The 27,077-nt window shown below is 42.2% G+C and overlaps 1 protein-coding gene across 4 annotated transcripts in view; it reads right to left on the reverse strand.

The window, feature by feature from the left end:
* FBN1 (fibrillin 1) overlaps positions 1-27,077 on the reverse strand; it is a 215,471-nt gene that overhangs the window by 11,540 nt on the left and 176,854 nt on the right. For 3 of the 4 annotated variants that reach the window (XM_083586070.1, XM_083586072.1, XM_083586071.1), the window contains 16 exons: positions 25,981-26,106; positions 24,877-24,993; positions 20,997-21,125; positions 19,702-19,821; positions 18,162-18,287; positions 13,904-14,053; positions 12,879-12,944; positions 11,528-11,644; positions 10,996-11,115; positions 8,252-8,374; positions 7,551-7,682; positions 5,006-5,131; positions 4,231-4,437; positions 2,768-2,893; positions 1,524-1,646; positions 699-815 (listed from right to left, as the gene is read on the reverse strand). In XM_083586070.1, the coding sequence (XP_083442196.1) occupies positions 699-815; positions 1,524-1,646; positions 2,768-2,893; positions 4,231-4,437; positions 5,006-5,131; positions 7,551-7,682; positions 8,252-8,374; positions 10,996-11,115; positions 11,528-11,644; positions 12,879-12,944; positions 13,904-14,053; positions 18,162-18,287; positions 19,702-19,821; positions 20,997-21,125; positions 24,877-24,993; positions 25,981-26,106 (2,025 nt within the window). The other variant, XM_083586073.1, reaches the window with a different exon arrangement.

Raw genomic sequence — 27,077 nt, forward strand, 5'->3', positions numbered from 1 at the left:
CTATGACTAGGATTTCTCAAATCCACTTGACGTGCTGCCCGTGGCAACTAACCATGTCCTGGACTAAGCTCCTCTCCCATCCTCTGGCTACTCAACACACTGCCAACAATTTCAGTTTTACAGAAGCCACTGGAGTGCGTTGTTTCTGCCTCCCAACATAAAAGCAGATTATGCTTTCCATTTCGTACATTCTCTGCAGTTCCCCGAGACTATGTGGGGGAAGGTTTCCCCAAGTGTTCTACATCCGCCACAGGAATTGGAGGAGGGAAAGGGTTGGTGGTGACCACAAATAATGTCTGGCTACTTAGGCAAGCCCAAATTGTGGACCTCTGGCTATGCCTTTGCCTATAAAAAGTATAAATCCTCAATAGCATCCATTCAAGTGGCTTTAGGAAGTGAAAACTGTCAGACGCATTTGAGTTGTATCATCACAAACACTTCTTTCTTCCTTGATAGGTCAAGTGATGGAGAAAGATCCAGACCAGTAATCAGTCAGCTATGAATATAATAGAGGAAATGTGTAATAGGGAAATGCAGAAAGGTCTTGGCCATTCAACCATGTAGTCTGCTCTAGATTGGTGTTGTGGCCGATCTAGTTGTCAGTCATTGTCATATATTATGATATTGTAGTGTGTCCAGCAGCAATGGCTGCGAGACAGAAAAAAACGAAATAAATCTCAATCTTCTTTGTTACTTACCAATACACGCTGAATGATGTTGAGTAAATCCAGGGGGGCATTTACAAGTAAAGCCCCCAATGGTGTTGACACAAAGGAACTGGCAGTTGTGCTGCTTGGTTGCACACTCATCGAGATCTAAAAGGAAAACATACACTTTTCAATTTCTCTTCTTCATAAAGGCAAAGGAGCAGAGTGAACCATAAGATGTAAATCCAGCCAAGCAGAAAGTATCAAGGAGCATTGCCCTTGTCACTTTTGATGAAACATTCTTTCTATTCTTCTGGACCTGGTAAAATTTATTTATATATCATTTTTGTTCCATTGTTCAACTCTAAAAAGAGCCCCCAGGGTGGTTTACAACAGTGAAGTATCAATACAATTGAACAGAAAATTCAAAGCCAAAGCAATTCACTGCCACATTTATCTCAGGAGTGTGCATTTGATTAGTTGCGAGTGCATTCACATTCAAGATTGCTTCATGTTATCCTCTTAGAATGCACTCAACTATGAGCATGTTAGGGGGACAATCCTGTCTTTCACTAATGCAGAAGAGGTGTTTGTTTTCCATAACACAAATTCTGCATGTGCTTGTGTTGTTTCTTGTTTATGCTTAGGGTCTGCAACTGGGTAACCGAAGGTAAAATCGAGGCCAATGACAGGCTCTATCTGTTCCCTTACTTGCCAATTTAAGAAAAAAAAGAGGTGAGGAAGCTGGCAAGAGAGCTTATGGTCAGCCACTTTATCCCTTTATTCCTTCTCAAAATAGCCTTGCAAGTAAACTAGCTCTTTACTACACGTATAGATACACCTTTCAAACAATATCCACATACGAGCAACTTTTACCTTTGCAGCTTCTCCCATCCTCCTGCAAAATGTACCCTTTTGGACATGAGCACTGATAACTGCCCTCTGTATTTTTGCAGATAAAATTGCAAGGCTTTGGAGACAGGTTGCACTCATTCAGATCTAAAGTAAAACAAGACAAACACTTTTCATTTATATTAATAGCGTTGTGGTATTAATAATTACTGCATCCCCCCCAAGTGACTGATTAAATTTATATGCTGCACTTCAGTGTACTAGGAGGTCAATTTACAAAATATAAACAAGGATTATCAAAATACAGTAATAACCATCAACATATGTCCAGATTTTCATAGATGTTTTCCTCAATTCCGCCCAGACACTGCTACCAACTGCAGTATTCTGGATACGTCCAGGAAAATGGGACGTATGGCAACCCTACTTCTACTAATTCTTCTAAGAAAAGCATTTTTGCATTTGCATTTTACTCCTCAGGAGCTGCATGACGAAGTGATGATTGGATTGCATGAAACATTCTTTTCATTACTTTTTCTTCCCTGCTTTGAGTTGTTGTAAATCCCTACAAGTTCAGCTGCTACTGGCTTCTTCTGGGCTTTTCTCTTTCTTTTTTCTTGACTACTTTATATCCTCCTGCTATGTCACCTAGGCAGGATGAAACCTTCTAATTTGGGGTGGGAAGCTTCTGGTTCTCCAGATGTTGATGGACTATAATGCTCATCATCCATCAATGGCAATGCTGCCTAGGACTGATAGCTACACCTGGAAGGAAAGTCTTCCCCACCCTAATCTAGACAATTCCTTCTACTCCATAAAACACTTCTTTTATAAAGGCTTTTCTCAATCACCATTCTTGTGCATATTTTGAAAACTGCTATCAGCTCCTTTATCCTCATGATCCCCCATGTTGACTACACTACAGCTTTCTCGGGCCTTTAAGGCCATCACTTGAGAGCCACCTTAAAATTTAAGCATGCGTGAGGTTACCCACAGATTTGAGCACGGCAAAAGTTGAGAGAACAGGTTTGTGGTGGCATGGTGAAAAGCACCTAAGCTACATGGCAAGGCCCTCAAAATTCATTTACCAAAGAACCTGTGACCTCCCAAAGGAGGTTGAATTCCAGCTTCCATCAGTCCCAGCCAGAATGGCCAATGATCGGGGTGATGGAAGTCACTGTACAGCAACATAGTTCCTCACCCGTCTTTACCAGAAAGGAAAGATAAATAAAATGATTATGTCTGCATATAAAATGAGAGAAACCTACCTATACAAAGTGTGCCTGTTATATCTGTAGTATAGCCCTCTTTGCAATTACAGCGGTATGATCCTCTCTCGTTGACGCATTCTCCATTCCGGCAAACATCATGAATAACCTTGCACTCGTCAATATCTGAAATTCAACAAATAGGACTATAGAGAAGGCAAAACAAAAGGGAAAAAACGGCATACCTGGGTTCAGTGCTACTCTTGTGCTTTTGCAGGAGACAAAAGTAACTTATCGGTGAAGAGAAAAACATTGATCCTACAATTTAGGAGGATTGTATATATATAAAAAGGAAAACTGGCGATTTCATGCAATTTCACAATGAAGAAAGAAACCTCAAAATGAGATGGAACTAATGGAGCAACAGCAGACCTAGGAGTTGTCAATTAAAGTTTAGCAAATGCTGACCTTTCCACTTGGCTCACGACCCAAGTAAAGTATTGAGCCATAGTCATTACATTTCTTCTCCCAGCTAGATGTGGGAATCACATAGTGTGCTTTATGACCATGTTCTGACCCTTAGGCCATATTTTCACTTCCTCCTGCCAGTCTGAACAGCAGGAAGGCGGGGGGGGGAATGTGCAAATAACATTATTGTAAGGGACATTCCTGCATAGACGCTGTTGGACATACCAGTGGATAAACAGTCGAAGCAATAGAAAAGACCAACACCTACGTGGGCTAGATACCCCCAACACAAACACATGCACTTACTTGCAATGGCCATCATCCCCCAAAGTCTCCTACTCTGTCTGGCTCACCCATACCCTCTTTTGCTACTCCTTCACGTTACATTGCCTATTGCTCAACTGTTTCTTTGTTTCTGCAGCACTGGATCTTCTATTTTTCCCTTGGCCTTTGCTGTTCCTGAACTACAACAACATGTGGAAAGGGAAAGCTTTTTGGCTGGCTGCTTTGGTTGGTACATAACAGGGAGGCTAGATCCTGAAAGAGAAATTGCCCTTTCCAAGGTTTGTTTGGTTTTGGGCGTTTTTTTGCCCTAAGAACAGCTCGGATTGCATGGAAGAAGCAGTCCTTCGTCTGCCCCAATCCTCATTCACTTGAGTCTCAAATACCAGGGCTCATCTCTCAATGGGCAGGCAATGCTTAACCCCAGAAATGATTTCATGGCTTGTGTTTAGTCAATGAAACCTGCTACAACTCGGGCCAAACTACATGTTACATACAAGTGTGTGGTGACCTTTCAATTAAATAAAAATAAATGAAAAGCCACTTCAGGAGGCAATTTAGGGTGGCTAAACTACTGCCATGGGAAGGGTTAAGTGCACCCTTGGCTTCATTGTTCTCAGCTAGACCTTCTCAAAACAGTTTTTTTTTTAAAGGCTGATGTGCTACTGTCTGGCCCTATGAACTTCAGGCATGTGGCCCATGCCACCTAGCTACAAATTAAATGTCTAGTTGAATCGATATTTTTGGTGCTTAAGTTTCTTAAACAGTCATACCGTCGCCACTGGTTGTAAATCCACGGCCAAGAGGACAAAGTTTTTTAAAAGCTACAGTGCCCAGGAAGGGGCAGATCTCACAGTTGGGTCCCCATCCACGCCCGCCATCACAGCAGCATTCAGATTTGGTCACAGGGTTCCTGTTGCTTGATCCAATCTGGCACATGCTCTGTAAGACTTCAGTGAAGCAGTAGCCTTCTCTCTTGTCTGCAAAGCAAATGAACGTCTTTTGCAAAACGCTGACAAAGAGACTCTGATTTTGGGGAGCAGGAAAGAGGGAGACAGGGACTGAAGCAGGACTATAAGAGAAAGAAGGGCATACTTAGCCATATTTAGCAACTGTAACAAGGAGAATGAAAACCAGGCAGCAATAAGAAAGAGGACATTAAGTCTGGAAGAAAGAAAGAAAGAAAAGTCATTGAGTGAAGAATCCAAAGAAGACACAAAGGAAGAAATAATCAGAGTTAGAATATTCCAAATAATTGTTAGGTAACAACAGAACAATTCAGTGTTTGATTACATAAAAACAGAAGCAGATTAATAGCTAGATTCACACAATTCTGGCCCTCCTAAAGTTATGTAGATAAATATTTGCAGTAATGTACCCAGCAGTTCCCTATAATGACAGCTGAACAGCCAACACAGTAAATTTCAGCTGAAGTGAACATGCTCAGTTAACAGATTTTGTGATAGTAGGAGAGCTCACTAATAAGAGATAAAAAATATTTACTGCTCTGACCCATTCCACTGCACTTTTATCTGGCCCCACACCTACCTATGCATTCATTCTGAGCTTCGTTGACGGTGAAACCATCATGGCATTCACATTTGTAACTTCCTTGTGTGTTTACGCATCGTCCATGTTCACACAATCCAGGTTTGGTTTGACATTCATTCTCATCTGTATATTTTTAAGGATATGCCACAAAATTATCACCATTAGTATTTCCACATCTACCTGAAGATGCACATAACTGTTAACTTGATTTGAAAGCAATATATATTTATAGGAAGATTTTTAAAACGCAACAAAAATACCTGACTTCTCATTTAAACTAAACTCACCATGAGTGTTCAAAAATGGATCGAAATATACAATTACATTTGTTTCCTATGACTTTCCGCAGGACAATATGTATTGATGCTTTATTATCTTGGGATCAAACCAGATGAATTATTGACAATCTGTGGTCAGATTTCTTGTCTCTTTTAATTTATTTTAAAAGCAGATGGGTGGAGGCTGAACTGGATCAATCTAGTTGCAGCCCCAGTCGTCGTGGTCCCCAGTTCCCTAACCCTCTGAAAATTAAAAGACAACTGAGGCCACAACTTTATTGAATACAGATGAAAGAGGTTTGGCTTGGGCATGGGGCATTCAAAATACTTCTGGTCCGTCTGCCAGAAGTGATGCATAGGTCAATCTGAGCAGGGGTTCCCAAGGCTTACATCAAATAGGGTGACCCCCACAGGGACCACTGTCTAGGGGAGTGCCATTGACCATGGGCCTTGACTGGGTGTCAGGACATGGCAACTCCCCCCAGATCCCTTTAACAGGATACGCCAGCGTCTGGAGGCGCAGGCAGAGAGTACAACCTCCCCTCCATCCATGACAAGGATTGCCCCAATGCGCAACCCAGTTGTGACGATTCCCAGGAGGTAGGCAGAACCACCAAGCTGGAGCCAATTTGCCTGGTGGACAAATTCCTACCCGGCCCCAAAATATGGCAACCACCGTAGCCATAGCAAGGTCATTGACCAGCAGCTTGAACCAAGGGAGGGTGGGGTGGGGAACCTGATGAGGGAAAACAGGTAAGGGCTCCAGGTAAGGGCGCCTGGAGGAGGGGCCAGGGAGCGGACCTGAGGGAAGCCTTCCTGCTCTGTCAGCTCTGCCCCTTGATCCAGCCCGTATCCAAGCTTGCATCCCCATTTGCCAATCCTGGCTATGATCTGGCTCCTGACAGGTGGCACAGGCTATGCCCACGCCTCCTATCCGGACAGGATGCTGATCCTGAGATCCCTCGCCAGGGCCTTAGAGGAGCCTTTGCCGTCCCGCAACACCACCGCACCAAGAGGGTGAGCAGATTTAACACACTACGATGTTATTCAAAGTAATATGAAGAGATATGGTAGATTCAGCTACAGATTTCCAGCACTTAGTCTAGTTTTGCCCTTGGATGGCTAAGGATCTTAACTTATTCTCTGGTGCTTTCATCGCACATTACAATACATATTTTCCCCTGGAAGTTCGGATCTTATGAGCCTTACTAGGCACTGCACTGTTGTGCTTTACATGCTTCTTTCCACACTGTAAGGACAATAAACTAAGCTAAGGGCTTATCCTACCCCTCCACTTTCCTTACTGCTTCCTCCCCCAGGGAAATCCAATCTTTAGTGCTGAATCGGAACAAATGGCAATTGGGTTTTCCACAGACTGCTGTTTGTTCTGATTTAGTGCTAAAGAACAGATTTTTTGGAAGAAAGTGCAAATCCACTGGGACCTGTGCCTAGAAAGCACAGCGCAAGCAGAAAACCACCTAGGCCTGTGCTTTTTGGCAGGAGACAAGCAGAAGTATGGAAAAAGCCTAAGGTTCATGCTAAATGACAGATCACTCACATGAGAGAGGAAGTGTCACCCAAGCTCTGGGTACACTTTTCAATTGTGATTTCTTGAGCAGCCTGCTACCCAAGTATCAAAGGATGACATGTTCACAAGTATAGCAAGGAACAAATCAGAAATATGAACCAACCATTCATAGTATTTGCATTGACAAGGAATTATCCTCTGGAAATCCAATTACAGAAACTGGTCATTTAGAAGAAGAGTTTGGATTTGATATCCCACTTTATCACTACCCAAAGGAGTCTCAAAGCGGCTAACATTCTCCTTTCCCTTCCTCCCCCACAACAAACACTCTGTGAGGTGAGTGGAGCTGAGAGACTTCAGAGAAGTGTGACTGGCCCAAGGTCACCCAGCAGCTGCATGTGGAGGAGCGGAGACGCGAACCCGGTTCACCAGATTACGAGTCTACCGCTCTTAACCACTACACCACACTGGCTTCATTAAACACTATGTGCTGTATTCCAGATGAAGTCAGTTGCTCTTAGGTCCCACTGAAATCACTGGGATAGGTAGTCATAACTTAAGTCCTGTTGATTTAGTTAGTCTAACTATTTTAGCTTGGTTCTAATCCCCATCTCTATATAGCCAGACAGAAGAATATTTTGCGGAATCTATTATAGTTAAGTCATGTTTCTATCTAGACATTAATCTGAAATCACCATCTGCCATTAGAATTTCTAGGAGATTCATCGTCACTTACCCATGCAACCTTCACCATCTGGTCTGCGCTGAAATCCTGGCCCACATATGCACATGTATGTGCCTATCAGGTTCTTGCAGATCATTTGCTTTGAATCACAGTCGTGAATTCCATTTTCGCACTCATTCTGATCTGAAAGACATATGCATCATTGGTGAAAGATCAAAATAGCTCATTCTTACTTTTCAAAAAGCATAAATGTAAAAACAACCAGCGACTCTGTCTCTGTAACCTTTTGGGAATAAGTGTGTACATCAGAAAAAAATAGGAAAATCTGTGTTCAAGCTCTGTGTTATCATTTTTTATGCCGCTGATTCTGAATAGACATAGTTACACTCCTCTGTTTAGATCAGATTTATTTGTGGGATGTGGCCATCTCAAAGACACTCTCACAATATTTATCAGTGGTACTAATGATCCAGGTTTTTTGAAAACAGGGAGGGGGAGAAATATGTATACCACACTGAGCTTCTTGGAGGAAAGCTGGGATATAAACGAAATGTATGTATGTATGTATGTATGTATGTATGTATGTATGTATTAGTGTTCTACTTTGCTTTTAAGAAGAAACATTTTATGATTATGCCAAAACAGGAGCAACTGGTCTGGAAGGCAAAAGTAATTAATCTTCACACACACACACCAAGAGGAGACTTTGACTGACAGTATTGTATAATTAACAGAATTTCCAGGAATCCTACCTTTGCACATTCGCTTGTCTTCTCTGAGGACGTAGCCTGCAGGACATTTGCATTCATATGATCCAAACGTGTTCACACATCGGAAGGCACAAAGAAGAGGGTTCTGGGCACATTCATTTACATCTGTATAAACAAACATAAAAACCAGATCCAAAATAAACAATTACTTTTTTTTTAAAAAAAGCACCTAAAAATGGCTTTACTCCTTTATGCCTACTCTCTTGAATTAAGAAACAAAACAGATTTTAATGTTTCTACCAAGGGACCTTAAGGGCTCCCCTCTTCTTAATCCTTTTCAGAAAAGCATGGATTTGGGCTCATGCTGTGCCTTTCTCCTGGCTCAATGTGCCCTTCAACCATCTAGGGCACCCAGTAAGTTTTCAAACTTGTAAGGTATTGATGGTACTCATTTTTATTTTTTCTGCATCTCTGCTTTCTTAAGATTGCGTGGCGAATACCGCCCCCTCCCACAGATGGAATAAATAAAGACACTGGACACCAGAATTTAGGTTAATGGGCGAAAAATGGCCACAACTTTATTGATTACAGGTAAGAGCGGTATTGGCTTTAGGCATTGGCCCTATCAGACTAACCGGCATAGAACCGGGAAGGGTTAAGCACCAACAGGGGGAGCCCCCGAGATGCACATCCCTAGGCGCTCCCCGAGGGGTTACCGCTCGGGAGCACGCTTTAGGCCCTAGCCTCCATAGGTTTCGGACGAGGCGACGCCCCCCGGAGTCCTTTAACGAACTACCCTTCAACATTTGGGGGAGGTGATGGCGTTCCTCCCCCCCAACTCATTTGCATAATAATACCCCTGCCAATGCCTAACCGCCAAAACCAAAGTTGTTGTGACGTTTTGCTATGAGGTAGGCGAAAAACCCAAGTGCCTTCCAAAATACTGCCAATTAGCCAAGTGGAAAAACTCCTACCCGGCCCCTTGCGGCGACCAGCCGAAGCCCATAGCAAAGTCCAAAAGACAACCTATAGGGTGGGTGGGTGCAAAACCGCAGCTGGCTGTAAGAAAGAAAAGGGGCGAGCACGGGCTGCCCCGACCTTAAATGAACCCTACTAAGCTCACCCCCGCCGCCAGCCGATTGGCTGGCTCGGTGAATAATGAATACTGATGAATCCTGGGATTCCCCAAGCCGCGCGGGGCTGCAGCCAGCCCCACGGTGATGTAGAAGGGGCGTGCGCCCGCAACCCCCCCTCCTTATGTCAGGAGTGGCTTTGTCTTTGCCCAAACATTATATCTATCTTCACTCATCTCTCTCTCTCTCTCTCTCTCTCTCTCTCTCTCTCTCTCACACACACACACACACACACACACACAAATTCCTATGGTCATATCACCAGGCTCCTATTAAAGAACATGTAAAAACACATCACAATTTGAAAACTTATTAAGTCTAGCACCTTATTTTTCTAGAAAAAACACTGTATATTAGCATTTATTGTCAGTTGGCGCAAGATTTTTGAGATTTAATTTTGACAGAAATGACAAATATGATTAAAGAAACTATTGCTTGTTGTCCAAAATTATTGCTACTGAATATTTTTGACGATACCAATGTAAATATATTGTCAAAAGAATTGGTCCTATATATGATCTTGGTTCTACTCAGAGTAGGACAAGTGCTGGATACAACCTCAAGTCATTTCCCCAAGGTGTTATTCTATGCCTCAGAAGATAAACCAAGATTTTGCGTACTCATAGAAATCAGGTTCCTGGAAGTTTCATATCCAAATTGGGATACTGATGTAAGCATGCATATTACAGCATCCCAGATACAAGGAGCCTTGAGAGATGGCATTTCCAGGGTGACTGATGTTCCTGAGCACTTATGAATGCTGCAAAGCAGTATGTCTCAGAGTCCCTGCAGAAAGGCCCCAATTGCCACTGAAAAGTTTAGTTAGGGGTAAAAGGAAGAGACTGATGGGAGCTTGCAAGTGTGTTTGGGTGGTAACAGCGGATGTTTGGGGCTTATTATGCTGAGATGTCATCAGAAAGGCAAATGAGTTTCTGAATTTTGGAACTGGGCTCAGGGTGGGGGGGAAGGAGCTATTAACTGAGTCCAAATCCCAATCAAGCTCCTTAGAGTATGCCTATCAGTACCATTAAGGACTAAAACACTTCTCAACACTGGCTCCGGCCTGGTGGAATGCTCTGTCTCTTGAGACCAGGGCCCTGCAGGATCTGATCTCTTTCCGCAGGGCATGTAAGACAGAGTTGTTCCACCTGGCCTATGGCTTGGAGCCAATTTGATTCCCTCCCCCTCTTTTAATATTTTAATGTTGTATTTTAATCTTGTTTTTAAGTTGTATTCATTCAACTTGTTTTTATTATTGGTTGTTAGCCGCCCTGAGCCTGGTCTTGGCTGGGGAGGGCGGGGTATAAATAAAAAATTTTATTATTATTATTATTATTATTATTATTATTATTATTATTATTACTATTATTATTATTATTATTATTATTATGAAATCCTAACACTCAACTTGCACCTTTTCCTCTTTCCTCCTTTCAACTCATGAATCTGCTGTCTTTATTTCATTCTAAACTCAAGCAGCCGTGGCTTTGCCCTATGCCTAGAACAAAATATTGGACTTACTCACTACTTGGTTATCTCACTCCTTCTCACCAATGAGAACAACAGCCTACTGAAAAGCCTGGGTGTCAGGACTGAGCATGCCTTCTGAAGAAGCCCACTCAGTCCTTTCTAGAAGGAGTCAGTGGCACTCACCTTCGCATGTCACCATCGGTCCTGGCTCAAACCCTTCCTCGCAAGAACATTCGAAACTTCCAATAATATTCGTACAAGTTCCGTTTCCACATGGGTTTCCTACAGAGCATTCATCAGCATCTGGAAACATGAAAAACAAATGCACAGTATGTCACAAAATAGTATGAAGCCTGCAACTCCAGCAACCTGCCAGATTTTGAGACTCACAGAGGACAGGATTCAATTAAGTTGTTATGCGTGCAGAACTGGGTCTGCTGATGCAAGGAGACTTTTCTACCTCTCCTCCCACTGTGTCCCCTAAATCTGCTCTGGAGGGTTAGGAGGAAACTCAGAAAATATTGAGGGGAGTTTGTGGGGACGAGAAGAGGGAAAGGTCCTAATGCACAAGTGGACCTCATTTCCCGCAAGCACACACCTACCCAAATATTCATTTGAGAACAGCAAAAGGCAATTTACATTGGCTTTACTTATACTTGTGACCTGGCAGCTTAGGAATTCCAACAGCAGAATAAATACTTGTGCCATGACTTACCTATGCATTCAGTTCCTTGAAGGTTGTAACCAAATGGGCACTCGCAGCGGTAGGAGCCGTCTGTGTTGATACACTGCCCATTTTTACATCTATCTGGATCCTTACACTCATCCGCATCTTAGCCCCAAAATTAACCAAGCAGAAAAGGAAAAGAAACATTTACTGATGAATCCTGTACGGAATTGCATTCTATTTGTTAATAAATGCAAGGCAAGGAGTGGTTGATTTATCGTCCATAAATACAAGATGAAAAGATAGGCACTTCTGCACTGTACATAGTTCAGAGTTATGGACAGAGTGGCAATAACATTTGACTCTTAACGTATGTAAACAATTTTTCTTTCTCTTATAAATTAAATACATCAAAAATTATTTAACGGTTTTTACTGTGAACAACCACCACTACCTTCCTGCACACAAATTATCCAACTTCAAGCCACCGTTGGTTATGTGGCACAACGTCAGTGAACATCAACTTCTGTAATGCTGCTTTTATGCTGCAATCCCATGTTCTCTTCCCTGGAAGTAAGTCACACTGAATGCAGTGGGGCTTACTCCAGAGTAAACAGGAACAGGACTATGCTACCACTTTTACAGTACTGTAAATTTATGTCCCTTTCCCTCCGTCTTTCAGATATCTTGTCTATCCATTTTCTTCTCTTCTCCCTTCTCCTTCAGGTCTTCGTACAGTTCCTTCTCTTTTGTTCTCTTGCTCTCCCCCTCCAACTGCACACCCCTCCCCCAAGTTCCCTCAACTATCTGTTCTCCCTGCTGTTCCCCATGAGTCATTGTCTAGGTTGTAACACCCCTGGGGCAGGGACCTGTTCTTTCATTCACTACAAAGCGCCAGGCATAGGAACAGAGCTATATAAAGAGCAGGGATACCATCCTATAACCAGTAGCAGCAGGTGGGGTAGCTCAAGTGGTCTCTCAGTGCTGTATGCCAAGGAGGCAATTCCCCCCCTGGCATTTGCTTGAAGTACATTTCTCTCTTTTTTGAGGAGGGAATCTTTAGGGGTATCTTTTTAGAGCTGCTGCTGTCACAGAGAGGAGAAAAGAACCGAGCTGAGAAGAGCTCACTCCATCCTCTCATGACATTGTGCAGAGTGTCAAACGTTTCCTCTGGCAGAAAAAGTCCAGGAAAGCCAGCTCCAAAACGAGTCTCTTAAAAGTTCACTGAGATTGCTTTGAGCTTTGCAGAAACTGCATCTTGACCCAGAGGGATATACATTTTGAAAAATAAACAGAACTGCAAAGAACAGAGATTTTAGCTAACGAAAAGGGACATTCTCAAACAAGGCAGAGAGAAAACCTCTCAAATGCAATAATACTCCAAGCACTAATTACTTACCAATTGGTTCGCCAAGAGGGCCAACCAGCATGCCAGTTCCGAATGGGCAAATCTGACGATAAGCTTCTATAAGTCAAATCAGAAGAACAAACCTGCTTAACGTGGCAACTTTTATTTGTCATCTGATACATTAAAATGTTCATAACCTTGATGAAAATATTCTAAAGCAGGGAATTGGAAAGGCTCCCCCGCCCCCCTGCTGAGGGCTGAATTTCCTCAGGGGCAAATGTCCTACATCAAAGGTGGTGAAATTGATCTGGCCAGCACGGATCCTTCCATGGGCCATCTTTGACATCATTATGACATCAGGTGACAACTAGGAAGGAACATAGGTTCTTCTGTAACTTCCAAACAGGTGACAACAGGTGCAGGGGAGGTGGGCAATAGTTGGGGGAAGCAATTCCCAGAAAAGTGGTGCAGAGAGCAAGACCAGACTCACATCGTGTGAAATTAATGAGGAGGCCCAAAAAGCCCACAGGCCACAGGCTGCTCGCCATTGTTCAGAAGAACTGGATCCAAAGATCCACAAATGTAAGAAAAACATTCTGTAGTACTATTCAGCAAATTGTCTACATAACAGTTTATGCAGCGCTATAACAGAATGGCTCTGTGACAGGTCTCATACTTTCACTTGAGCGAGCAGACAACCACCTTTGACTTAACTTTTGTTTTTCTTACACAATGCTCTACTGTGAGGTAAAAAACAGATTTCACTGAGGGAAAAGCGCCTACCACATATGGAAGGGCATGTCTGGATTTAACCCACTATGTGAGGAGGCCCTAACTGTGTCTTTCTACGCATTCCAGAGGCACTGCCTATATCCAGATAGGAAAGTGAAAGCTGTTTTGCTAGTAAACGAGCTGCAGATATGAATTCAATGTTATCTTGTGCCTAAAGACGAGGTAACAACTTTATAAATGTCTCCTATCTCCATTGCTATTCCATGTTTCTATTGGAATCGTTCATTTCTAATTTCTCTTATGAGTAGGGATTGCAACAACCATTGAGAAATGTTTATATATACCTTCTCCATCACCTGGACACAGTTCACATGGGTCACCCCACCCTTCTCCGTTCATATTGCAGCAACACTCTTGCTTAGAATGGTTTCTGGATTTAGGAGCCGAACATTTCCCATCTTCAAATTTAGTAAAGCAGAAGCTTACTCTCAAATCTAAACAAATAAAAACATAGTATATATTAAGGTATTTTTTTTTAAAAAAAACAAACCAATCCAGTTGAAGGTACTCAAAAAAGCCAGGCAAGTTGTTGATGAACACATAAAGTTTTGATCAATACATAAGGTGGTGATCTTGGTACTATTGTGCACATACTATGTTTCTATGGTATTTATCTGACAGTCTTCTGTTCTCGTGATACCATACAGGAAATATATGGTAACGCTTTAATATAACTGAATTATCTATACTTACTGCTTGCAGTTATGGTACCTATAAATTAATGAAGTATATACCTCTGATTCCGTATTTGAGCAGAAAACAAGATGTGTGCAAGGCCTAAGGGTATTGACTAAATATTATTTATTATTTAGAATCTTTTCACTTGTACATAATTTATGATAAAATGGTATAAAAAGGCAAACAATGCATAGTGCTTAATCAATGAAAATAATTATCTGAAAAAGCATACTGGAAATATTAATTCCAAGATATGTTGAAGGAACACCATTTAATTACATAATCAATCAACAAATCTTAGCCAGTATTTTCTGGTTCTCATTAAGCTGTACTCTTTTTTCTTTTTTTGCAGCATTCCAGAATTTTAACAATCCATCTCCAACAGCTGGAACAGTATGAAGTTTCCAATTAAAAGCTGGTTCTAATTTTGCTGTAGTGACTGACATACCTGAAAGGTCCTTTCAATTGGAACATTCAACACACCAGACCAAACAGGAGAGAACTGCGGTATAAAATACTTTATATAAAGTAGAATCACAGCTTTACTTCTTGGGGCAGGCTATGTCCCTGGTCACCACAATGACTACAAATTTCCTCAAGGCAAACAAGGAGGGGAGTTGGGGTTTTTTTAATTTTAAGAGAACTGTTTCTTCTTTTTCAGGCTTTCAATGTACAGTTGTACCTTGGTTCTCAAACGGAATCCATTCCAGAAGTTTATTCGACTTCTGAAAACATTCAAAAACCAAGGCACTACGTCAGATTGGCTGCAGGAGCTTCCTGCAGCCAATCGGAAGCCACAGAAGCCGCCTCGGACATTCGGCTTCCAAAAAATGTTCGCAAACCGGAACACTCACTTCTGGGTTTGCAGCGTTCGAGAGCCAAAACGGACGAGTACCAAGGCGTTCAAGAACCAAGGTACAACTGTACTACTAAGGAGGCTCAATGAGCATTCCCACTTTGCCAAAGTCCCAAAATATGGAAACAGGGTCCATAACAAGGGCGCTGGAACCAGACGGAAGGCTGAATAGGAAGAGGAGCCATTGGGAGACAACAGCCCTGGTGTGGAAGTGGCCAGTTCCTTTAAGCCAGAAGAGAAGCCTCTTCATGAGCAACAGCCTGTCTGTGACTAAAGGATTATTCACTAGCATGTCTAGAGAGGCAGAAAGAAGGTGTTATTGCATATAAATAACAGAGGATGGGAAATATATTCTGTAGCTCTCATTGGACAGGGAGAAGCAGCAGGGTCCAAGTAACTCCGTTCCTCTTGGCTAAGGCACAGCAGACCATAGCCTCAATATTATTATTATTATTATTATTATTATTATTATTATTATTATTATTTGGGGGGGACGTATTTGCAGAACTGACTTATGGAACACAAAAGGCAGGCACATGAAAGCATCCATCGATATCTCTTATTTAATTCCTTGCTATTTGTTTAATTTGTTCTCAGCCTATTCCCAGAGCAATGGTTTTTCTTAACCAAAGATCAGATCAAAGAAACCCAGAAAAAGAATATTGGAGTGGTCATTCTCAGACCTGTCCTTTTCTCCTTTCAGATGTGTTTGGACAACTGCCTGGCGTTCAGAAAAAGCATTATTGGTTTTGTATCACCACACTGTGTTATTCCAGCCGAGTAATCTAAGCACTGGAGCAGAACGGAAACCACAAGCATCTAACAGACAGACAGCTGGCAGCTTCTCTTGCTGGCAAAAGAACAGTCTGAGTGTCAGCTGCAAAACCAGCTGCTCACCCAGTTTTGCTGGAGATTCACAGGAGCAACATCCCAGGATTTATAAAAAATATTTCAATAACGAAGGAAGAAAACCTCCATGACTATTTATCCTGAGACAATCAGCCACAATTATGTATTTAAAATTAACTAATGATTTTCCTGTTTAACAAAATAATTATCATTACTGCAATGTGGCTTTTTTCAAGATACTGAAGGAAGTGTAAGGTAATTTAAAATTTAATAAACGAAGACTACCACTCATCTTCTCTCTCTCTCTCCACACACACCCCCCCCCTTTAAACTGAGGGGGGGGGTATTGCTTTTGTTTGTTACTATGTTATGTATTTTTGTGTTTTTTATATTGTAAACTGCCCTGTGATCCTCAGATAAAGGGAGGTATAGAAATTTAATAATTAACAGAAATAAATTAATTAAAAGGCCATTCAATTCCCTAACCCAGGAACATACTACAGCCAAATATTTGCTAGCAATAATAAATCAATTAAAGGTAATTTGTACATCTATTGCAATCCCTTTGCTGTCTTAAGTTCAGAGGCAGAGACAATAACAAATTGGGGGCAGGGTGTCACTAGAACTTTTTTTTTAAAAAAATGCATGCAGCTAGTGTCATAAATGGACCACAAAAGTTTTAAGAACTTTATAGACTGTGTAAAGAACTGGATATTGAGGCAGAGGGTGGAAGCAGGGGGTTTCAGATGGGCTGGCCACTTTTAAAAATGCTCTTTGAACAAAACGAAATGATCCGTTTTAGAAGGCTCAAGGTAGAAAACTTTCCCCGTCAACTTGGATTAAAAGATATCCATACTTAGTTTAGGAAAGAATATGTCTCAAAGGCGCAAAATGGAAGAAATTGTCCCTGTAGCAGCGATGGGTCTTTGTGGTTATTTATTGTTATTTTTGACTACTACAGCTAATGAAGACTGGAACTACTACAGTGGTACCTCGGGTTACATACGCTTCAGGTTACATACGCTTCAGGTTACAGACTGCTAACCCAGAAATAGTGCTTCAGGTTAAGAACTTTGCTTCAGGATGAGAACAGAAATCGTGCTCCGGCGGCGCGGCAGCAGCGGGAGGCCCCATTAGCGAAAATGGTGCTTCAGGTTAAGAACAGTTTCAGGTTAAGAACAGACCTCCAGAACGAATTAAGTTCTTAACCTGAGGTACCACTGTACTTGACCTGACAGCACTCTCAAACGCTATTGCATAGAAGAAACCAAATAACATATTCAAATACATAGATGAGAACTAATGCAAGTTGCAGGCAGGTGGCTTTCAACAGAGCATGTGGGGAGGAACTTATTGATGTTAAGAGAAACTTTATGATGGAAACAATTACACAAAGGGGTGGAGTGCTCTTTTTTTGCTGGAGATCTTCAAGCAGAGGCTGGACAGCCATCTGTTGGGGATGCTAGCTGTAGCTTTCGTGCCTTGAGCAATGGAGTTGGGTCAGTTGGCCTACAAGGCCCCTTCCAACTCTATGCTCCAGTTGGTTCACTTTTTGCACATCATTCTTCCCATACTTCCATGGAATAAAACAGCAAGTCATATCAAGGGCCTCTGAATAAAAGAGGAAATCGCAGATTCCTTGAGCAAAGTTCCCATGAAGTTCTTTTTAACAACTTTCTTTAGGGGAGTAGCAGTTTCAACAGGGCAAGGCTAAAGCCACAAGTATAAAAGATGTAAGACGTATCTAATTTATACAGCTACAAAAACTATACCACAAACACTCCTCCTCCTCTCTCTCTCTCTCTTTTTCACCCAAGCAAAGGAGGCCAAACCACAGAGTGGTTTTGGAATTCTGATAAATGCTTGTTCTAGGCAGAATTAATCATACTCTCTGTGGGAAGAAGGAATCAAAAGCAGCTAGCCCCAAGCATGGCTGCACTACTGCCAGAATTTTGAGGTGGAGTCAACAGTCCTGAAGTTCCTGGAAAGAGTCACTGCTTTCCTTCTACTAGCTGCAAGTGCGAAAGGCAGAGGGAAGGTCCAGTTGCACTCTTCCTCCACAAAAGAGTTGTGACTAAACTCCAGAGTTTACAGGCCGCGTCAGAAGTGCAGCATCCGTTCTAAACAAAATAATCACTAAAGATAAGAGAGAAGCTTACCTTGACATCTACGTCCTGTTGAGGACACTACAAACCCTTCAGGACACTGGCAAGTGAAGCTTCCTGGAGTATTGTTGCATGTGCCCAAGACACAGATCTCTGCCTCTTCTGTACACTCATCAATATCTGCAAGGGATTTATATTTTAGTGCTACAAAACTGAGCCATGAACAACAAAATATATACCTAATAAAGCCAGTGTCTTGCACTACACAGCAAACCCCACTGTGGTGCTTCAGGAAGTTGGTATAGGGGCCAGCAGTTGTTAGTATTTGTACTGGTACTGTATTTGTTAGAAAATGTGTTTCACAAAGAATGAATTGCACTGGGGAAAAGAAAACCTATGTAACATAATGTTGCAACAGCTGCAAAATCTTGTGAATCTGATTAAGGTCAGAGAAATGCTGAATCATTGACATGTCAATTTGTTAACTCTCTTTAACAGGGAGTGTGTGTGTGTGTCTTAGGTAGTGACAGGAGGAGTGGGAGCTGGAGGTTGTTTTGCTGTGTGGAAACTCTGTGTCCAGAGGGGTTGGTGAGGACAGACAAGCTATAATTTATAGACTGCTTCAAAGGAGTTTTAGAAGCAAGACCCTCTCTTGGGCTCAAGAGAGTGAAACACATCGCACTGGACTGTAGGATACTGCTGATAATAGTTACCATCCCACAAGTAAAGTGTCATCTTCAAAGTCTTGTGTGCGGAGTCTACTTCATCACTAGGGCTTTGAGGGTGAAACCGCTGTTTCACTCTTCATGACTCAGAAAATAGCCAACAGCAATAAGCCCCATTCACACACACCCATGGGAGTCACTTCTCTCCATGGTGCAATCTCATACTTCTGAGAATCATGGGTATTTAGTATGTGGGCAGGACACACTGGGTCCATTCACCAACCAGCAGTGTGATATCACAACACGATCTAGCAGTTCCCATGGCACTGTGGGTGGCATGCGACGGGGACCATAGCTTATATCCCCTGGACTAGGAATAGTGAAGTGCAAAGCCCCCCACCCACCGACATTTTTCTGCCTTCTTTGCAGGTGGAAGCACAAAACTGATATAGGGAAAGAAGGAGGTGGCAAAACCCTCTGGAGGGAGCCCTAATCAGCCACTATCCAAACAAGTTACCTGAATCTGTTCTCACTTGGGCAATTAATTAAAATAAGGTTACCAGATTTTTTTCAATGAATCCAGGGACACTTTTCATCTTCAATGCATTTTGTATGGGGACTGATTTGTAAATCCGGGGACTGTCCCCGGGAAACAGGGACGTCTGGTAACCTTAAATTAAAAGACACTAAGGAAAATGCCATGGATTACCATAGAGCTCCTGGCCAACTTATGGTATCATGTTTTGGTTCCCCTCCCTCTATTTCTGATCTTTTATTATTATGTGAGAAAATATACTGATCATTTGTGACTCTCTTTGCTCATGAACCCTCCAAAAAAGCTGCTGTAACTTTTTGCCCTACAAGGTATTTCACCCTTTTCCTCTTTTTATCTAAAATTCCATTGTGGTGCATGAATTATCTTCACATACCATTACAGTTGTCATCTTGTAGGATGTATCCAGGGGGGCAGATACATCTGTAAGAGCCATCCAGATTTTGACATGTACCAGGTGAACATTTGCCAGGATCCAATGCACACTCATTGATATCTGCAAGAAGATATAAACAAAGCAATCGCTCATTTTCATGTGTCCTAATCCTGCTCGTTTTATTACAAAGCTGACATTAAATTTCAAAATTAAAACAAGGGAGAAGATTCAGTGTATGTACTAGGGCAAAGGCCTAGTTACTATCAGGAAAGATGAGGGATCATTAACTTCCATTAAGCAATTTGATCAAAGATTGTGCTTGTGTCCTTTTTACCTCAACTTGATAAATGTCCTAAAGTGTTATGGTTAGAAAAGTTCTAGTTGCAAGATATTTGTAAAACTCAAAAAGAATTGATGATATTACAGTGGTACCTTGGTTCTCAAACAACTTGGAACCCAAACACTGCAAACCCAGAAGTAAGTGTTCCAGTTTGCAAACTTTTTTCGGAAGCCAAACATGGTCCGTTTTGAGTGCCACACTTCCATTTTGAGTGTTACGCCGAGGTCTGTCTGTTTTTGTTATTTATTTTGCGTTTTTGTTTTTGCAGCTCTTTTTTTGTGACTTTGTGGAACCCAGTTCAGCTACCGATTGACTGATTGATTGATTGTGTGACTACAGTGCATTGTTTATTGCGTTCAGTTTATGAATCAATGGTCTCATTAGATAGTAAAATTCATGCTAAATTGCTGCTTTAGGGGTTGTTTTTAAAAGTCTGGAACAGATTAATCCATTTTGCATTACTTTCTATGGAAAAGCGCGCCTTGGTTTTGGAATGCTTTGGTTTTGGAACGGACTTCCGGAACAGATTAAGTTTGAGAACCAAGGTACCACTTTACTTTCGTTATGACCAAATTCCCTAATGCCCTAGTGTGCAAGTTTAACAAATAATCTGAAGAAGTGTGCATGCACACGAAAGCTTATACCAATAACTAACTTAGTTGGTCTCTAAGGTGCTACTGGAAGGATTTTTTTTATTTTTTCATTTAATTTCATTTATTTTATTTTGTTACAACTACTTACCTGTAAATAATACATATGTGCTTAATAATGTGAAGGGCACATTTCAAGAAGATAATCAACTGCATTCTACAGTGTACTGGTTTCTATAAAGATCTGTGATCTCAGCAGAAAATCCACTCTGTATGTCTTCCACACATAGAAACATTGCCAGCTAACTCCTACCATATAGAACAAAACATGGCACTCAAATACTACTGTTACGTTCATGACATACCAATACAAATCCTTCCTTCACGAGGCATCTCATAACCTTCATTGCAGATACACTGGAAAGACCCTACATTGTTGACACATTTGCCATTTCTGCACAGATTTCCATTTCCAGTGGCACATTCATCAATATCTAAAAGGAGAAAAAGATAAGAAAGGCAAGAGTTAGGAGAGAGAAACAAAAAAAGGGGGGGAGGGAACAGAACAGAATTTTCTACTACTTTATTGAATTGTATTATTGCTTTGATTAATCTGTTGTTGTTTGCTTTATATGCTATTCAGTTTGATTACAATGTTCAAGTTTTTTTTAAAAACTCTCAGTGATGCTTTTTGTGAGCTGCATTGAGCTCAACATTTGTTGCTGGAAAAGCAGAATACAAATATGAAGTAAACTCAACTCAACTTAGGTTACTTACTGTAAATGTTCTTTCTGGGGAATGTGCAGAAATAAGACAGGGAGAATGAGTAGCTATTAGCCTCCACCATCCAGGCTAGCCTCTACCCAACTCCTGCCCAGAGCAGAGTTGGTCCCAGAGCATGAAGCAAGCATACAGAAATAGAAAACGTGAGTAAAGGGGGAAACATAAATTTCCTCCGAAGGCAGGCAGAAATGAATGCCAGGACTGGTGAAAAGGGCCTTAGCATTAGATAACAAAGCAGCAACTTCGGCAGCAACTAAAAGCACCTTAAGCCAATCCATCAGTTTGCAAGGTAGCATAGAACCTTTGAGCCGTCCAATAGTCTTATTTACTTGAAGAGGGAACACCCATTCAGATTTTGGCAGATCCTTGAATGAAATGGGAAAAGGCACCTCTCTTCTTGCAGTCTTAATCAAATAAAAAGTAGAGAGCCTAACTCCCAGGTGCCAGGTATATTCAGTGTGGGAGGGCAGGCGCAAAAGAACACCTTTTGGTGCTTACAAAATGCGATTGCCGCCGCCACCATCACCCAAATGACTATGCCATATTTTGACAGAAAATCCTCGACTCTTCCAAAATGGCCATTATTACTGAATTAAACTCCCACAGGCCCCCAATATCTAATGTCCAGCCCTTGGACATAATGTCCAGCCACTTGGACTACTGCAATGCGCTCTACGTGGGGCTACCTTTGAAGGTGACCCGGAAACTGCAATTAATCCAGAATGCGGCAGCTAGACTGGTGACTGGGAGTGGCCACTGGGACAACATAACACCGGTCCTGAGAAATCTGCATTGGCTCCCAGTACGTTGCCGAGCACAATTCAAAGTGTTGGTGCTGACCTTTAAAGCCCTAAACGGCCTCGGTCCTGTATACCTGAAGGAACATCTCCACCCCCATCGTTCAGCCTGGACACTGAGATCCAGTGCCGAGGACCTTCTGGCGGTTCCCTCATTGCGAGAAGTGAGGTCACAGGGAACCAGACAGAGGGCCTTCTCGGTAGTGGCGCCCACCCTGTGGAACACCCTCCCTTCAGATGTGAAGGAAATAAGCAGCTATCCTATCTTTAAAAGACATCTGAAGGCAGCCCTGTTCAGGGAAGTTTTTAATATTTAATGCTGTACTGTTTTTAACACTTGATTGGGAGCCGCCCAGAGTGGCTGGGGAAACTCAGCCAGATGGGCAGGGTATAAATAATAAATTGTTGTTGTTGTTGTTGTTGTTGTTTTGTTGTTGTTGTTGCTGTTGCTGTTGCTGTTGCTGCTGCTGCTGCTGCTGCTGCTGCTGCTGCTTTTCTACATATCCATCTGAAGGACTGCAGTGCAAATTATGGCAGGCACTGAAATTTAAAGGTGGAGTCAAGTGTGCATACACTGACAAGCTGTGTTCCATTCCAGCCACAAGAGAACCCAAAAGGCAGCCAAGTGTTAGCTTGCAATGGAAAGGAAGAGACCTCTTGCAGTCTCCATAGTCCTGGGTCTCTCTTGGCCATGCCATGGCAACTGCTTATAATGCTGGCTGCTGGGGTGGATGGGGAGCAAAGTGGATTTTCCCAGTCAGGGTGGGGCTCCTCAGAAAGTAGGGACTGGTCAGTGTTATTGAGCTCCAGAGAGGAATTATGAAAGGAGAGTTCATTAGAACTCCACCCACCCACCCCTTTCTGCTTCTCCTTGGACAAATCCTTTCCCCCTATTGGCAGCTCAAGCAGACAGGGAAATAACAGAAACAGAAGGAGGCGAAAGGGAACGATTCAGAAAGGGATCTTAGAAAAACAAAAACGGACAAACTGGAGAAATACAAAAGAGATGAAGAAAAATGTAAACAGAAGCTAGGGATAAATAACTGGGAGCCAGTTTCCAATTAAGACAAAAGATCAAGAAAAGCAAGAACAAATCAAGGCAGGAGAAAGGAGCCCCGGGAGCTGGCTAATGAAGTCCAATCTGTGTCACATGACTCTTCCTGTGTCACATGATCACAATAATCCACTGCTTCTGGCTCACTCCTTCACACTCAAGGGAACTAAATAATTTTCAGTATAACATCCAGGAGATTGAAAACAGCCATACTTATTAAAAGAGGGCTCCCACCAACATATAGCGGTTATAGCAGTACACTTGCTATTTCTCCCTCTAGTACCAGACTCTCCAGATGCTGCCTCTGGCCCTCAAGAAAGGGATTCCTGATTCCAGTTTGAAGAGCTTGCAAATTCTTCCTCGGTTGTGGATGAGAACATGCCACAAATCAGAACCAGAGGACAGCAAACGTTGCCTATGCTTGTTTCAGTGCTGCTCTGCGGATGGCATGGGGGTTTTTTGGTCTTAGACACTAGTAGCATAAAAAACTGGCTTACCATAAATTCCAGTTCCAGAAGCCTAAGCAGGTGAACAGGAACCTGCTTCCTTGACATAAGGCAGCACCAGCCTGGAGGTTCAGAACCTCTCAGGTGGAGCAGACAATAAGCTAAGTTGTTCTGTCTCCTATTGTGCGGGACAACAAACAATACAAGCAACACGCAGACCAGTATACTAGATAGCATTGTAATTCTTATTGCGTAATATACATGATTTAGTAACAAAAACAAAATGTGTGCACTTGGGACGCGGGTGGCGCTGTGGGTTAAACCACAGAGCCTAGGACTTGCCGATCAGAAGGTTGGCGGTTCGAATCCCTGCGACGGGGTGAACTCCCGTTGCTCGGTCCCTGCTCCTGCCAACCTAGCAGTTCGAAAGCACGTCAGAGTGCAAGTAGATAAATAGGTGGGAAGGTAAATGGTATTTCCGTGCGCTGCTCTGGTTCACCAGAAGCGGCTTAGTCATGCTGGCCACATGACCTGGAAGCTGTACGCCAGCTCCCTCGGCCAATAAAGCGAGATGAGCGCCACAACCCCAGAGTCGGTCACAACTGGACCTAATGGTCAGGGGCCCCATGTATATTATGCAATAAGAATTACAGTGCTATCTAGTATACTGGTCTGCGTGTTGCTTGTATTGTTTGTTGTGTTAAGTTTGCAACACAGGGGTTTGTTGTTCTCCTATTGTGCGGGAGGCAATCCTCGAAGGATTGGAAATGCTACTAAAGACCTCAAGTATTTGTCTGTTTTCTGGTGTATTATATCACGATATTTAGTAGCGCTCCAAGTTCGTTATACATAATTACACACGCAGGTAATCCTATGCAGGAGCCCACACAGCTGGTGTAATAGTGTCTACGCAGATTAAGCCGCCCAACTCTAGCTCCTTTCTCACCAGGTTCTGTGCTAGGTAAGTGCGGGAGCGTGTGATGGGGTTTATTTCCAGCTTAGAAGCTCCATCTCAGTCTTTTCTGCCCGCTCACAAGGCCAATACAGCACCATAATATGACACCATCAATGTTGATTGCTGCCTTCCTCGCCCTTCTCAAGTGGCCTAGTGACTACTATGGTTGCAATGTGCAAAAACCCAAAGAGACTCAGTCGGCTTCCTTACCTATGCAGTCATTATTGTGAGAAAGGATGAATCCTGTATGACAGCGGCAGTTGAAAGAACCAACTGTGTTCATACACGTGCCATTTCCACACGGGTCTCGTTCGCATTCGTTGATATCTGTGAGCAAAAATGAGAAAATCAGAAAGTGCAAGGCAATGCTGGTTTTGACCCTTAAAGCCCTTTGTGGCTTAGGGCCCTCGTATTTACGGGACCGCCTCTCCTGGTATGCCCCACAGAGGACCTTAAGGTTCATAAATAATCATAGTTTAGAGGTCCCGGGCCCTAAGGAAGTCAGATTATTCTCCACCAGGGCCAAGGCCTTCCAGTGATGGCTTCAACCTGGTGGAATGCTCTGTCCCATGAGACCAGGGCCCTGCAGGATTTAACTTCCTTCCACAGGGCCTGGCTTTCAATTTGAACTTAGCCTGATCTTTTATTCCCCTTCCTTCCCTCCCCTTTTTATGAAGATTACCCGCTCTGGGATCCCACAGCTAATTCTCCCCTGGTCTCCTCGCTGGCCCAAACAGGACTAATTTAGCCAGCTAGCCCTGGTGATCATCTAATGTTTATTGGATGGATTTCCCCCCTAAATTGATTTTTGAATTCTGAATTTATTGTTATTCACATTTTATACTGTATTTTATGCTGTTTTTTGTTGCATCAATTAAGTGTTTTAAATTTGTTGTTAGCCACCCTGAGCCAGGTTTTCTGAACCGGGAAGGGTGGGGTATAAATAAATTATTGATTTTTTATTATTATTATTATTATTATTATTATTATTATTATTATTCCATAACTCAAAAGAAACACAAAGCCACTTACACCCACTATCCAAGTTAATACGAGGGGGTTGGGGAGCAGAGCTATTCAGGACCACAGGGTTCCCCAAAAAATAGACTTCCTATGCTAGCAGTCAACATACTGTGCGGCCATCTCATAGCATCACAGAGTTGGACGGGGCCCCAAGAGTCACCTAGTCCAACCCCTGCACTGCAGGAATGTAATGAACTGATATGGAGAAACTTGTTACCTTGATTAATTAGGGCCCAAAACAGAGCTTTCCTCTTACAACTCAGAAAGGAGAAAATGTAGTTTCATACGTACCCATACACATAGTTTGGTCTCCATTGGTTTTGAATCCAGTGTGGCAACGACAGATGTAACCTCCCTCTATGTCTTGACATTCTCCATGACTACAAATATTGGGTACCTCTAGACACTCATTGCGGTCTGAAAATAACAGAAGTTTCAAAAATTACTGCTTAGAAACCACATAACTATATGAAGTTGCCCTAAACTAAACCTACCTATTCTTCTGTTTAGCTCAGTGTTTCCTCCTCTGATGGACAAATATTGGTCTTTTTCCAGTTCTCTCATCTGAAATACTTTAACTGGATGCATAAAATAACCAAATGTGGAATCATGACCCTCCTTCAAAGGAGAAAGATTTGGACTTGCTACTATGGATGGCTGAATCTGTCAATTTTAATTTCTCTTAGTTTCTTATTTTTCCAAACTTGTCAGTTGTCCACATTTCCACATCAGTTTGCAAATTCTTTTTTTTTTTAGTCGTCATAAAAATTCATCAACATTTTAGTGTGAATTTCTCCTAATATATACATTTTATATGCAATATATACATTTTTTGTGAGCAACTTCCCCCAATATAATGCATTGTGTATATATTATTTTTATTAATATATGCACATTTTACCTAGCATGTGCAGTTTTGTACGAATTACTTGGTTGAAGAACAGGATTGAAGAATTCAGAGAAGTGTGAATTTGGAAGGTTAAGGGTTTATGCAGCCACAAACAACGTATTATACCTTTTCCAGTGTGTGTTACTTATCAACTGGCAAACATTACATCTTATTTTCTCTTCCTATGAAACCCAGAGCAAAATTCAGGGAAGTAATATTTGTGCCAACATACATTGGGGCATTGTTGCTCATATCAGCAGCTGCCCTGGATTTTCCTGTTTCTGTTTCTGTGAAGGCCTTTCAAGAACAATTATGTTAAGCACACTCTAAGTGACTGCATGTACCCAAGCAAAACAAGACATTTATTCTCAAAGTGAAATTTCACTTCTGTGTCTACACCCTTTCCCCACAAAGGCCTTATAAACAATGTAAACATGTACTTTAGGAAAAGGTGCTCTTCCGAAAACCCAACTATGTGGAACAAAAACTTCCCAGGAAA

Source organism: Podarcis filfolensis (assembly GCF_964270895.1).
Source record: "Podarcis filfolensis genome assembly, chromosome: 14".
NCBI lineage: Eukaryota > Metazoa > Chordata > Lepidosauria > Squamata > Lacertidae > Podarcis > Podarcis filfolensis.